The sequence below is a fragment of the Melanerpes formicivorus genome, unplaced genomic scaffold (assembly GCF_026170545.1).
Source record: "Melanerpes formicivorus ecotype bairdi unplaced genomic scaffold, bMelFor1.0.p_v2 SCAF_101, whole genome shotgun sequence".
In the NCBI taxonomy this organism is placed as follows: domain Eukaryota; kingdom Metazoa; phylum Chordata; class Aves; order Piciformes; family Picidae; genus Melanerpes; species Melanerpes formicivorus.
The window spans coordinates 422,147-437,287 of NW_027142453.1; the positions used below are offsets into that span (position 1 = coordinate 422,147).

General features: G+C 47.4%; 1 protein-coding gene across 2 annotated transcripts in view; it reads right to left on the reverse strand.

Moving 5' to 3' along the window:
- Positions 1-15,141, reverse strand: part of ELF1 (E74 like ETS transcription factor 1) — a 158,364-nt gene that overhangs the window by 11,895 nt on the left and 131,328 nt on the right. For both annotated transcript variants that reach the window (XM_068166491.1, XM_068166492.1), the window contains 3 exons: positions 13,991-14,074; positions 7,961-8,153; positions 5,303-5,770 (listed from right to left, as the gene is read on the reverse strand). In XM_068166491.1, coding sequence (XP_068022592.1) covers positions 5,303-5,770; positions 7,961-8,153; positions 13,991-14,074 — 745 coding nt within the window. The remainder of the gene's footprint in view (positions 1-5,302; positions 5,771-7,960; positions 8,154-13,990; positions 14,075-15,141) is intronic.

Here is a 15,141-nt window from a genome sequence, read left to right on the forward strand (position 1 = left end):
CTGGGCTGATTGAACTCTTATCTAAGGAAAAAGCAAAGAGCAGATGATCCATGCAACATCTCAGCAGGACAGTGCCAGACTGCCTCCATGTGTCTGTGTGGTTATGCAAGTTCAAGCAAAACCAATACAGACAGGATGCAAAGTACAACTACAGAACATCACAGTGACATTCACTGCCCAACTCACACAAGCTAACATTCCATACATGGAACAAGACAACAACAATTCATTTGAAAGAGCAGCTGTAATCACCCTTTCAGAGTCTACAGACTCATGCCAGGCTAATCTGTCTATTTTTCAGCATCAGTGCAGTGAGACTACCACTACATCCTGACTTTCAAAGGCTCCCTCTGCTTATTGGGACAATCCACTGTGTGGGCACATTATTGGCTTCATCACTACTCTTACACAGAATGCTCAGGCCCAGAAAAAACATTGTTCACTTTCAGCTACTTCATTCTCTTCTTGAATGAGAACCTTGCCACTGTGGTCCATGCTTGTGTCACCTTCAGGATGAATTAACTGTAACATTTAGTCCATTGTGATGGCATTCAACAAGTCCAAGTGCTGCGTGCTGCACTTTGGCCACAACAACCCCATGCAGAGCTACAGGCTGGGGTCAGAGTGGCTGGAGAGCAGCCAGGCAGAAAGGGACCTGGGGGTACTGGGTGACAGCTGGCTGACCACGAGCCAGCAGTGTGCCCAGACGGCCAAGAAGGCAAATGGCATCCTGGCCTGCATCAGAAATAGTGTGGGCAGCAGGAGCAGGGAATTCATTGTGCCCCTGGACTCAACACTGGTTAGGCCACACCTTGAGTAATGTGTCCAGTTCTGGGCTCCTCAGTTTAAGAAGGACATTGAGACACTTGAACGTGTCCAGAGAAGGGCAAGGAGGCTGGGGAGAGGCCTTGAGCACAGCCCTGTGAGGAGAGGCTGAGGGAGCTGGCATTGTTTAGCCTGGAGAAGAGGAGGCTCAGGGGAGACCTCATGGCTCTCTGCAACTACCTGAAGGGAGGTTGTAGACAGGTGGGGGTTGGTCTTTTCTCCCAGGCAACCAGCACCAGAACAAGAGGACACAGTCTCAAGCTGCATCATGGGAGGTTTAGGCTTGAGCTGCAGAGAAAGTTCTTCCCAGCGAGAGTTGTTAGCCATTGGAATGTGCTGCCCAGGGAGGTGGTGGAGTCACTGTCCCCAGAGCTGTTCAAAAAGGGATTGGATGTGGCACTTGGTGCCATGGTTTAGTAGTCATGAGGTGTTGGTGACAGGTTGGACTTGATGATCTTTGAGGTCTTTTCCAGCCTTGTTGATTCTATGATTCTTTGATTCTAAGGGGCATCTAACCTTGGTAAGAAACACACTTACTATCTCCTCTGCATACAGCAGTGCATCAAAAGCCAAGGCCTTTCAACTTCAGAGTAAGGCACTACCCTCCACTCAAAATGCACAAAACTCTGCATGAGCTTTGTGCAGCTATAAATGAAGCCACTGTCTCCTGTGAAGAGCCAGCCCTTGATGTTTGATGACATGCACATTCCTTTGAGAAAGGCAGAAAGGCCCTGGGGAATGGCTCCCACACTCTCCCAGCAATGCTCTGACTTCACCAGGCAGTGCTGCCTCATGAAGGTGAGGGATGGTGACATGAGCCTTTCACAACATTCATGAAATAAGACTCTTGCAAACTTCCTCAGCAGACAGTATGCATGTTCAGAGTTCCCTGAAGGATATGGTTTAGTGTTAAGAAGCCAAGTGTTTTGAACCCTAATAATCCTCAATATTTTATGCATGTAGTTTCTCTTCTCAGAATGCAAACAGCAGCAAACTGCTGCAGAGGGAAGGTAATTTACTTCCATGAAGAAGAGAGAAAAACCCTCATGTGAATAAATATTAGAAACTCCATTGCACAAGGCAAAATTATGTGGGTCTGAGATGTTCACACTTTAAGACAGAGCCCCCAAAACCTGGGTTGCAGTTTTATTTTTCACTCTTAACTGCTCACAGACCTTAGTACATTCTTTCTTAACTAGCAATACTTCCATACCAGTCAGTAATTATGTGCTGTGGAGAAAAGATGGGATGGGTCTCTTTCCTTTTCCCTGCATGCAAGGCACTGAAGACATCATGGAATAATGCTTTAAGTTGCAAACAATGGATTAGAACTGGCACAATACAGAAGTCTAAGGGTTTAAGGCTTTTGCTTCATCCTAACTTCACACATGTATCAACTGCTTTTTTTCCACTTAGCCATTTATTGCTCAAGGTCCAATTGTGAAATACTGTAATGCACTAATTGGATGCCATAATGTCATTGAGCAGCTTTCCAAACCTTAGGCTGGACTCCCTGCCTGCTCACATTGCTAGGTTTAGACTTCTTGTTACCATGGTTTTGATAGTATCATAGTATCACAGTATCAGTCAGGGTTGGAAGGGACCACAAGGATCATCTAGTTCCAACCCCCCTGCCATGGCCAGGGACACCTCACACTACATCAGGCTGGCCACAGCCTCATCCAGCCTGGGCTTAAACACCTCCAGGGACGGCGCCCCAACCACCTCCCTGGACAACCCATTCCAGGGCTTCACCACTCTCATGGGGAAGAACTTCCTCCTCACCTCCAGCCTGAATCTCCCCACCTCCAGCTTCATTCCATTCCCCCTAGTCCTATCACTACCTGACATCCCGAGAAGTCCTTCCCCAGCCTTTCTGTAGGCCCCCTTCAGATACTGGAAGGCCACAATGAGGTCACCTGGGAGCCTTCTCTTCTTCAGACTGAACAGCCCCAACTCCTTCAGTCTGTCCTCATAGGAGAGGTGCTCCAGCCCTCTGATCATCCTCCTGGCCCTTCTCTGGACACCTTCCAGCACCTCCACATCCCTCTTGGAATAGGGGCTCCAGAACTGGAGGCAGTACTCCAGGTGGGGTCTCCCCAGAGCTGAGCAGAGGGGGAGAATCATCTCCCTTGACCTGCTGGCCACACTTCTCGTGATGCAGCCCAGCATCTGATTGGCTTTCTGGGCTGCAAGTGCACACTGAGAGCTCCTGTTGAGCTTCTTGTCCACCAGCACCCCCAAGTCTCTCTCCTCAGGGCTGTTTTCCAGCCAGTCACTGCCCAGCCTGGATTTGTGCCTGGGATTGCCTCCACCCAGATGCAGGACCCTGCACTTGCTCTTATACCATCTATATATCTATATATCTTATACCATCTATACTATTAATACTGGTTTCAGAATAGAATTAACCAGGTTGGAAGAGACCTTTGAGATCATCAAGTCCAACCTATCACCCACCACCACCTAATCAACTAACCCATGGCACCAAGCACCCCATCCAGTCTCCTCCTAAACACCTCCAGTGATGGGGACTCCACCACCACCCCGGGCAGCCCATTCCCATGGCTGAGATGTAATCTAGTGTAGGTCTAGCCTAGAGCTATACAGCTCTGCAAATTGCTGAACTTATGCCCCATTAATGTTCAATAGTACTATTCCACTGACTTAAATGATCCTGTAGAGCTTCAATTATGTCTGTACTTGTTCCCTTTCACTGTATTGACCTAGCTAGTATTCACAAGCAATGAAATCCTTCACCAACCCTGAAATCATAAGACTGCATAATAGCTTCATTCCTAAGCTTTAAGAACTTACAGGACATCACTTGATTTTTAGTTCCCTAAATCAATTCCAAAATTGGCTTGTGGGTTTTTTGTTGTGTTGTTTGTTTGTGGGGGTTTATTTATTTGTTGGTTTTGGGGTGGTTTTTTCTTTGGTTGGGGATTTTTGGGGTTTGTTTTCAAGTTCTTTACCTCTCACATAAACGGATCAAATTTAACCCCTCCCTCCCCTGCACTAGTTCCAGTTATTTAGAACAATAAGTAAAACACAATTTATTTTCAAATCATGCATTTTAGAAGTAGAGGTTGTCTACTTAGAATAGAATAGAATACAATAGAATAAACCAGGTTGGAAGAGACCTTAAAGGTCATCACGTCCAACCCATCAACCAATCCAACCCACCCAAACAACTAACCCATGGCACCAAGCACCCCATCAAGTCTCCTCCTGAACACCTCCAATGATGGCGACTCCACCTCCTCCCCAGGCAGCCCATTCCAATGGGCAATCACTCTCTCTGTATAGAACTTCTTCCTAACATCCAGCCTAAACCTCCCCTGGTGCAGCCTGAGACTGTGTCCTCTTGTTCTGGTACTGGCTGCCTGGGAGAAGAGACAACCTCTGCCTGTCTACAACCTCCCTTCAGGTAGTTGTAGAGAGCAATAAGGTCATCCCTGAATCTCCTCTTCTCCAGGCTAAGCAATCCCATCTCCCTCAGTCTTTCCTCATAGGGCTTGTGCTCCAAACTCCTTCCAATTTATTCCACTTTATTTTACAGTGCCTCCCAATAGCTGAGAAAAATACTTTAGCTTTCATGGCCCAAGGTATGGAGAGACAGGGAGAGTCCAAGGGCATGAGATTTAACACATTTAAGGGCTGGGTTCTACACATTGGCCACAACAACCCCATGCAGTGCTACAGGCTGGGGTCAGAGTGGCTGGAGAGCTGCCAAACAGAAAGGGACCTGGGGATGCTGGTTGCTAGCAGGCTGAACATGAGCCAGCAGTGTGCCCAGGTGGCCAAGAAGACCAATGGCATCCTGGCCTGCATCAGGAACAGTGTGGCCAGCAGGAGCAGGGAGGTCATTCTGCCCCTGTACTCAGCACTGGTTAGGCCACACCTCGAGTCCTGTGTCCAGTTCTGGGCCCCTCAGTTTAGGAAAGATGTTGAGTTGCTGGAATGTGTCCAGAGAAGAGCAATAAACCTGGGGAGGGGTTTGGAACACAAGCCATATGAGGAGAGGCTGAGGGAGCTGGGGTTGCTTAGCCTGGAGAAAAGGAGGCTCGGACGGAACATTATTGCTGTCTACAACTCCCTGAAGGGAGAATATAGACAGGTGGGGGTTGGTCTCTTCTCCCAGGCAGCCAGGACCAGAACAAGAGGACACAGTCTCAGGCTGCGCCAGGGGAGGTTTAGGCTGGAGGTTAGGAAGAAGGTCTACAGAGAGTGATTGGCCATTGGAATGTGCTGCCCAGGGAGTTGGTGGAGTCACGATCATTGGAGGTGTTTAGGAGGAGACTTGACAGGGTGCTTGGTGTCATGGTTTAGTTGGTTGGGTGGTGTTGGATAATAGGTTGGACATGATGATCTTGAAGGTCTCTTCCAACCTGGTCTATTCTATTCTATTCTATTCTGTTCTGTTCTGTTCTGTTCTACTGCTGTTTATGCATCTGGTTTCTGTACATTTCCTTACCTTATATTCTGAGCCGAGGGGTTTACGGTTTCCTCTGGAACATTACTGGCTACAGCTGCGTGTCCTTCTGGGAGGGGCTGCAAGGGCTGCATTACGTGAACTGTCCGATAAAGCTGAGTGGGATATACTGGCTGTGGAGATTGCATTGTCCTCAAAACGTCTGAAGTCAAGCCAGGCATTTGCTGCTGTACAACTTCTATGTGCTCCTTCAGCTTCGCAGGCTTTGCGTTTCCTGTTTTGAGCACTGCGGTCGATCCTCCCTTTGCTCCCGCGTTCGCAGACGATCGAGATCTGCTCGCCTGGTTTCTATTGGCCACGGGAGTTGAGAGCAGACTTGAATCTGATGACTCTGTGCTAGGGCTTGCTTCTTCATCATCTATGTAGATGAGATCTTTTGGCATTTCTTTAAATTGATACACTAGGCGTTGACCTTCTACTTTAGCCAGTATTCCTCTTTGGTAATAGTATCTGTTTAAAACACACGCACATCAAGTCACATTGGGTTTGTTACAGAGGAAACAGCCAAACAAAAAGGTCACAACCCCCCCTCCAAACAAGGCCAGCAGTAACAAGCAAATAGCACTTTAAGTGCCTAATTTCTTCAGCATAAAAAAGTGGCCAATTCAATAGCACACTTTTCCCTCAAGCCCCTCTCTTTTGTCGGTATTTCTTGTCACCTTCTCATTTCACCCTCAGATAACTCTGAGGAGAAAGAGAACAAAGTTGGTGAAGGGTTTGGAACACAAGCCCTATGAGAAGAGACTGAGGGAGCTGGAGTTTTTTAGCTTGGAGAAGAGGAGGCTCAGGGGAGACCTTCTTGCTGTCTACAACTACCTGAAGGGAGGTTGTATCCAGGTGGGGGTTGGTCTCTTCTCCCAGGCAACCAGCACCAGAACAAGACTACACAGTCTCAAGCTGTGCCAGGGGAGGTTTAGGCTCAAGGTGATGAGAAAGTTCTTCACTGAGAGAGTTGTTAGCCATTGGAATGGGCTGCCCAGGGAGGTGGTGGAGTTACCATCACTGGAGGTGTTTGGGAAGAGACTTGCTGGGGTGCTTGGTGCCATGGTTTAGTTGATGAGATGGTGTTGGGTGATAGGTTGGACTTGATGATCTCAAAGATCTCTTCCAACCTGGTCTGGTCTATTCTATTCTATTCTATTCTATTCTATTCCATTCCATTCCATTCCATTCCATTCCATTCCATTCGATTCCATTCCATTCCATTCCATTCCATTCCATTCCAACTTGGCAGCTCTACCAGGTCATACTCCTTAAAAGCATTGCAGAACTTGCAATTCTCCTTCTGACTTCCTCCTTACTTCAGTTAGCTGAATTATACTTAATTCATCAGTGGGCACAGGAAGATATTTTAGGTTCAACAAAGTCCACAGGACAGAGAACAGTACTTCTGTTATATTTAACAATTAATGTAAGAATTGGAAACTACACACACCAAGGTGGGGGGTGAAGGGAAATGAAAATAAATGCAGAGCTGCTTAGTTGGACAATAATTAATCAGCAGGTAAGACTGAATCTCCATGGGTATGTTTATTTAGCACACTCTTTCACATATGAAAAAATCCCAGCTCAGCAGGCAGAGACACATGATACAATGCTTTAAAACCATCTGTTCACACAAGTTCAGAGAAGTAACCAGATGTGAATTCTAAAACTGCATCATTCCATTGGAAACAAGATCATGGCCTGCATCAGAAACACTGTGGCAGCAAGAGCAGGGAAGTCATTCTGCCCCTGGACTCAGCCCTAGTTAGGCCACACCTCAAGTACTGAGTCCAGTTCTGGGCCCCTCAGTTTAAGAAGGACATTGAGACACTTGAACGTGTCCAGAGAAGGGCAATGAGGTTGGTGAGAAGTCTCGAGCACAAGCCCTATGAGGAGAGGCTGAGGGAGCTGGGGTTGCTTAGCCTGGAGAAGAGGAAGCTCCTCTCCAAGGAAGGGGAAACCTTATTGCTATCTACAACTACCTGAAAGGAGGCTGTAGAGAGGTGGGGGTTGGTCTCTTCTCCCAAGCAACCAGCACTAGAACAAGAAGACACAGTCTCAAGCTGCGCCAGGGGAAGTTTAGGCTGGAGGTGAGGAGAAAGTTCTTCACAGAAACAGTTACTGGCCATTGGAATGTGCTGCCCAGGGAGGTGGTGGAGTCACCATCCCTGGAGGTGTTCAAAAAGGGACTGGACGTGGCACTTCAAGCCACGGTTTAGTTAGTCATGAGGTGTTGGGAGACAGGTTGGACTTGATGATCTCTGAGGTCTTTGCCAACCTTATTGATTCTATGATTTCCAACAAGTACAAATGATTTCATTAATACACCTGCCCAGGACTTTCTTTAGGACTTAGGACTTTCTTTTCAGGAAGTAAATTAACACATGGAATATCTGGTCTCCTACTTTGTCAGTGGCTGACTATGGAGATGCAGTTTTTCAAGTAGCACTGAAACTGTGTGAGCTGAGACCACAGGTAAATGATTATGGGTTGATATTAGTAAGGGTTACTTTCAGTTAGCTTATTTATTTTGCTGAAATGACTCCTGCATTTCCCAAACTAACACCTTCCCCCTGTGGCACAGAGTGGGAAAGGCCATTTAATGCATGCAAACACCAAGGCAGCAAAATCAGTCTACTATTAAAATGCACATACCTGAGAGCTCTACCCATTGTTTCATAATTCATGTCAGGTTTGTTTTTGTGCTTTCCCCACAACCTGGACACAGCCTTGGAATCCACCAGTTTGAAAATGCCCTTCTCTCTTTGAGTCCATTTGATATATTTAGGGCAGGTAGCTTTGTCCTGGAGCAGGGCTAGTAAGAACTCCCAGAGGTAAATGGTATTGCCTAAAATTAAAGTATTGCAGGACACAGAGGGGAAAAAAAGCACAAAGAAGAGAGAAACAAATATTAGTTGACTGTATTTTAATAATGATGCAAATAACCTAAAAATTAATAAGCTGCTATCTTCACAAACACTCTACCATCAAGAGGACTAGGAAACAGTGATGGAAAGGCATGAGATTCTTGTTAGTTAGAATCTGGGTGCCCAAACACCCTACCCATTGTTTTAGAACTTAGAGAGCCAGGTAATAATCAACCTACAGTCACCTTGTTCCAACCACCAATGTTAGACAGCATTAGTTACCTAAGATTAGACTTCCCTTCTGCCTAATCCAGTAACAGAAGCAGTCCATGTCCCAGTGGAGGCCAGTGACAAGTGGAGTCCCTCAGGGATCAGTCCTGGGACCTGTCTTGTTCAACATCTTTGTGGGTGCCATGGACAGTGGCATTGAGTGCACCCTCAGCAAGTTTGCTGATGACACCAAGCTGTGTGGTGCAGCAGACATGCTGGAGGGAAGGGAGGCCATCCAGAGGGACCTTGACAGGCTGGAGAGGTGGGCACAAGCCAACCTCATGAAGTTCAATAAGAGCAAGTGCAGGGTCCTGCATCTGGGTGGAGGCAATCCCAGGCACAAATGCAGGCTGGGCAGGGACTGGCTGGAAAGCAGCCCTGAGGAGAGAGACTTGGGGGTGCTGGTAGACAAGAAGCTCAACGGGAGCTCTCAGTGTGCACTTGCAGCCCACAAAGCCAATCAGATCCTGGGCTGCATCAGGAGAAGTGTGGCCAGCAGGTCGAGGGAGGTGATCCTCCCCCTCTGCTCAGCTCTGGGGAGACCCCACCTGGAGTACTGCGTCCAGTTCTGGAGCCCCTATTCCAAGAGGGATCTGGAGGGGCTGGAAGGTGTCCAGAGAAGGGCCACGAGGATGATCAGAGGGCTGGAGCACCTCTCCTGTGAGGACAGACTGAAGGAGTTGGGGCTGTTCAGTCTGCAGAAGAGAAGGCTCTGAGGTGACCTCATTGTGGCCTTCCAGTATCTGAAGGGGGCCTACAGGAAGGCTGGGGAAGGACTTCTCAGGATGTCAGGTAGTGATAGGACTATGGGGAATGGAATGAAGCTGGAGGTGGGGAGATTCAGGCTGGAGGTGAGGAGGAAGTTCTTCCCCAGGAGAGTGGTGAAGCCCTGGAATGGGTTGTCCAGGGAGGTGGTTGGGGCCCCGTCCCTGGAGGTGTTTAAGACCAGGCTGGATGAGGCTCTGTCCAGCCTGATCTAGTGTGGGGTGTCCCTGCCCATGGCAGGGGGTTGGAACTAGATGATCCTTGTGGTCCCTTCCAACCCTGAATGATACTATGATACTATGACACTGCTCTTTTATCGGGAACAGAAAGGTTCAGATCCATCCTCTGAAAGTGCTGGCAATGAAGCCCTTGCTTAAACACTTTGCTGAATTAAGGTGAGTGTTCTAATCCTTTAAAAGGCTAGACAAATACTTGCTTCAACAATCAGATCAATATGGGGCAATCAGTGGCATATGCTGAGGCAGGCAAACCTTCAAGAATAAAGTTCAGATTATTCCTCTCTCTAATCCAATGAGTGCTTGCACTTAATGGTAGACAACATCCAAATTTCATTGTACCACTGAGCAGGCAAAGGCACTCGGATATGTAAATCTGTCCCACCTGTTCAGTGTTTACCACATAGAAAGAAACATCATTAAACTCAAAGAGTGTGAATACTGAAATCTGCATATATATTTTTCCCCTGAAAGCCCATCTGAGGAGTCTAAACTCTTCTAACTAATGAGAGTCTTTTCCCTGCTTTTTTTAAAGGCTTTTGGTGTCTGATGTTCTTTTGGACACTTAAAGCTGCACATTAAGCTCCTTAGTGATAAGCTGTTAGCCTGAGAAAGGATGAGAAAACTTTTTATATGGAAGTGTCATCTTCCACAAGCAGCTGTAGAAAACCACAGCAAGGACAGCAGGCACAGGGTTTCTGAGCTTCACAAAAAACGATTCCCAGTGCATCAGGATCTCTTTTGTTAGCTTCAATTTAACCCAGCAGGCTTTTTCAACTTTAATTACCACCAGTCTGAACTCTTTTTTCTACAAGAGGAGGTGTCTTAGATATTAAAACTCCTACACTACTGTATTATCAACTATGCCTTGCAAATATTCAGCAAAGCCATCAGCACTGGCAGTACAAAATGTTATCAGCAATTTCAGCAGGTGAAAACTAGATAGGTTGGACTCTATGATCTTGAAGGTCTGTTCCAACCTGGTCTATTCTATTCTATTCTATTCTATTCTATTCTATTCTATTCTATTCTATTCCATTCCATTCCATCCCATCCCATCCCATCCTATTCCATCCCATTCTATTCCATCCCATTCTATTCCATCCCATTCTATTCCATTCCATCCTATCCCATCCCATTCTATTCCATTCCATCCCATCCCATTCTATTCCATCCCATTCTATTCCGTTCCATCCTATCCCATCCCATTCCATCCCATCCCATTCTATTCCATTCCATTCCATCCCATTCTATTCCATCCCATTCCATTCCATCCCATTCAATTCCATCCCATTCTATTCCATCCCATCCCATTCTATTCCCATTCCATTCCATCCCATTCCATTTCATCCCATCCATTCCATCCCCTTCTATTCCATCCCATTCCATTCCATCCCATTCTATTCCATCTCATTCCATTCCATTTCATCCCATCTCATTCTATTCCCATTCCATTCCATCCCATTCCATTCTATTCTATTCCATCCCATCCCATTCTATTCCATCCCATCCCATCCCATTCCATCTCATTCCATTCCATTTCATCCCATCCCATTCTATTCCCATCCCATTCCATTCCATCCCATTCTATTCCCATTCCATTACATTCCATCCCATTCTATTCTATTCCATTCCATTCCATCCCATCCCATTCTATTCCATTCCATCCCATCCCATTCTATCCTATTCCATTCCATCCCATTCTGTTCTATTCCATTCCATTCCAGGGGGGGAAAAAAGCCCCAAAAATTATGAGACCAAACCCAAACTTGCCTCTGTAATAAATGCCTGCCAATTTACTTAAGAAATTCAGCCTGCTCACTTTCAGATACCCTGAAGGCAAAGGTCAAAACTCCTCAGACAGCAGCGAGAGTTATTCCCAGCCACTCACCTTCTAATCTGTGAATGCTTCTGTCATAATCTAGACTAAAAATGCAGCAAGGCAATCTGAAAATTTGTCAGTGCTTAGCCACTGAGAATCACTGTGAAGAAAGGGCTGCCAGTGAAAACCAAGCCTGCTCTGCTCACAGGCAGAGTCTTTGTACTTTCTCTGCATCACAGCAGAAGAAATACGTAGCAAACGCTGTTTCCTCTGTGCCTCGCACCAGATAATCACATGGAGGGCTTGGTATTTTAGCATGCACGTTCCCCTTAGGGAATACTGAGCGACAGACAACCCTCCTGATGTTCTGTCTGCTTTCCTGCCATGGCCAGTTAGAGGCATATCCATTTTGCTTCGATTCTGTGTTCCTCAAAATGCAGAACAAATGCTTTGGCTGCAGCCTTTTGCGCAACAAGCAGCGGTTTCGGGCACCGCGCTCCCCTTTTAATGCCTTCTGAATTAGCAATTTGGTAACAACAGAATGTGAAACACAGCATATCCATGCTATCATCAACACAAACTCCTCTGCCTTTTAATTTTGTGGCTAGCTGCTTTGAATCCTTCATATTATTTCATTTGAGTGCTACTTGGATGTCCCTCTGACACATCCAAGTGCCGGGTTCTGCACATTGGTCACAACAACCCCATGCAGTGCTACAGGCTGGGGTCAGAGTGGCTGGAGAGCAGCCAGGCAGAGAGGGACCTGGGGGGTACTGGTCGATGGTAGGCTGAACATGAGCCTGCAGTGTGCCCAGGCAGCCAAGAGGGCCAATGGCATCCTGGCCTGCATCAGGAACAGTGTGGCCAGCAGGAGCAGGGAGGTCATTCTGCCCCTGAACTCAGCACTTGTTAGGCCACACCTTGAGTCCTGTGTCCAGTTCTGGGCCCCTCAGTTTAGGAAGGAGGTTGACTTGCTGGAACGAGTCCAGAGAAGAGCAACAAAGTTGGTGAGGGGTTTGGAACACAAGCCCTATGAGGAAAGACTGAGGGAGCTGGGGTTGCTCAGCCTGGAGGAGACTCAGGGGTGACCTTATCACTCTCTACAACTCCCTGAAGGGAGGTTGTGGGCAGGCGGATGATGGTCTCTTCTCCCACGCAGCCAGTACCAGAACAAGAGGACACAGTCTCAGGCTGCACCAGGGGAGGTTTAGGTTGGATGTTAGGAAGAAGTTCTATACAGAAAGAGTGATTGCCCATTGGAATGGGCTGCCTGGGGAGGTGGTGGAGTCACCGTCATTGGAGGTGTTCAGGAGGAGACTTGATGGGGTGCTTGGTGCTATGGGTTAGTTGTTTAGGTGGGTTGGATTGGTTGATGGGTTGGACGCGATGATCTTGAAGGTCTCTTCCAACCTAGTCTGGTTTATTCTATTTTATTCTAAATAAAGCTTGGACTAAGTGTGATAAGTAATGTGTAGGAGAAACTTAAAGTCACTTACTTTCGTTCTTCATTAAAAATCAGGTTTTCAGTAAACAATAAATCATCGATGCATTTGCTGGCAAAATAGCCAAGTGTTTGCTAACTAGGTTTTTTCCCAGTTGTTGCAGAAAATCCTCGAAAAAGAGGGGGGGGAAAAACCATCAATCAACCCCCCCCGCCAAAACCAGTAATCAAAACAACCCAAACGATAACAATTTGTTAGCGTCGTGATATTTTTGGGTTTCAGGAGAGTCTGACGTTCTTGGCTGGATGTTAGGAAGAAGTTCTTCATTGAAAGAGTGATTGCCCATTGGAATGGGCTGCCCAGGGAGGTGGTGGAGTCACCATCACTGGAGGTGGTTAGATAGAGACTGGATGGGTTGCTCTGTGTCATGGTTTAGTTGATTAGATGGTGTTGGGTGATAGGTTGGACTCGATGATCTTGAAGGTCTCTTCCAACCTGGTTATTTCTATTCTGTTATGCCACCACCTTCCATGTTTGGTTGGGATTTTGCCCAGGCAAGTACTGCACTCAGGCAAGCAGATCAGACCCTAGGCATGTGTGCAGGCTCTTGTGGTGACAAAGTGAAGGCTCATTTCCAGCTCCCTCTGAGTGCAGCAGATCTCGGTGGACATCGGGCTGCCGTTCAAACACCAGCCTGGGCACGGCTGCAGATGCTGGACCCAACAGCACGGCAACTGAGCTGCTGACAAAACTGACAGGCTCTGTTGAACAGCTCAGGCAGGAGGAAATGATTTATTCTACTAGCTAATGTGGGATTTATTTTCTTCCTTTCCTCTTAAACACAGGAGGAATTAAAGAAATACCAAAACTCCAAGTTTTCTGCTCATGTCTTCAAGCTGCGTTACGACTTCCCTCAAAACTCAGGGCCGGGCACTTCCTGCTGCCAACTGGCAGCTTTGATTAGCTCCCCATGCAGAATTAGACACACACAGATGGAAAATGTTTTCCAAGATCCTCTGTCCAAATAACCACAGTCCAAGAAACACTAATACAATGCTCCCAAACACTTCACTAAAAATGCAGCAGCCTCTGCAGGGGGGGGGAAGAGTTTCCAACAAGCCATGCAATTAAAGTGACAAATATATTACTCTCCCTCAGGGCTGGGTATTTCACTTTTAGCTTCCCTTAAGATGAGATATGAAGTGCCCCTGAGCAGCAGACCTGGTTAATGGAGCTAGTGAGCTCACTCAGTACCACTCTTCAGTGACAACTGTCTGGCTTACCCTTCCCATCTTTGTTTTTCTTTTTCACAGATATGTTTGGCGTCGTAGTAGGGGACTCAGGACGCGGCGGCTTCGGCTTCTTCCCTGAAACAAACCACCAGTAAGTCAACTGCAGCTTAAAAAACACAAGAAAACAAAACAAGGAAATAAAAAAGAACAAGGATTTAAAAAGGGAAGAGATTTGTTTTCCCAATTCAGAGAGTTTTCAGTTTTCAGTAAGTTAGGAGCTTGGCTCTACACTGAACTTCTCCAGTTTCTACAGCAGGGCTGGACCCCCTGTGCTCTTAGAGTACTTCCACTCAGGCAGGATTCATGACCAAGGATGGGACAGGAAGGTTGGCCACCACTTTGGCCAGTAATCATGGTATCATAGTATAAGTCAGGGTTGGAAGGGACCACAAGAATCATCTAGTTCCAACCCCCCTGCCATGGGCAGGGACACCCCACACTACATCAGCCTGGCCAGATCCTCATCCAGCCTGGGCTTAAACACCTCCAAGGACAGGGCCTCAACCACCTCCCTGGACAACCCATTCCAGGGCTTCACCACTCTCATGGGGAAGAACTTCCTCCTCACCTCCAGCCTGAATCTCCCCACCTCCAGCTTCATTCCATTCCCCCTAGTCCTATCACTCCCTGAGATCCTGAGAAGTCCCTCCCCAGCCTTCCTGTAGGCCCCCTTCAGACACTGGAAGGCCACAATGAGGTCACCTGGGAGCCTTCTCTTCTCCAGACTGAACAGCCCCAACTCCTTCAGTCTGTCCTCACAGGAGAGGTGCTCCAGCCCTCTGATCATCCTCGTGGCCCTTCTCTGGACACCTTTCAGCACCTCCACATCCCTCTTGGAATAGGGGCTCCAGAACTGGAGGCAGTACTCCAGGTAGGGTCTCAGCAGAGCTGAGTAGAGGGGGAGGATGACCTCCCTTGACCTGCTGGCCACACTACTCTTCATGCAGCCCAGGATCTGATTGTCTTTCTGGGTTGCAAGTGCACACTGAGAGCTCCTGTTGAGCTTCTTGTCTACCAGCACCCCCAAGTCTCTCTCCTCAGGGCTGCTTTCCAGCCACTCACTGCCCAGCCTGCATTTGTGCCTGGGATTGCCTCGAACCAGATGCAGGACCCTGCCTTTGCTCTTGCTGAACCCCATGAGG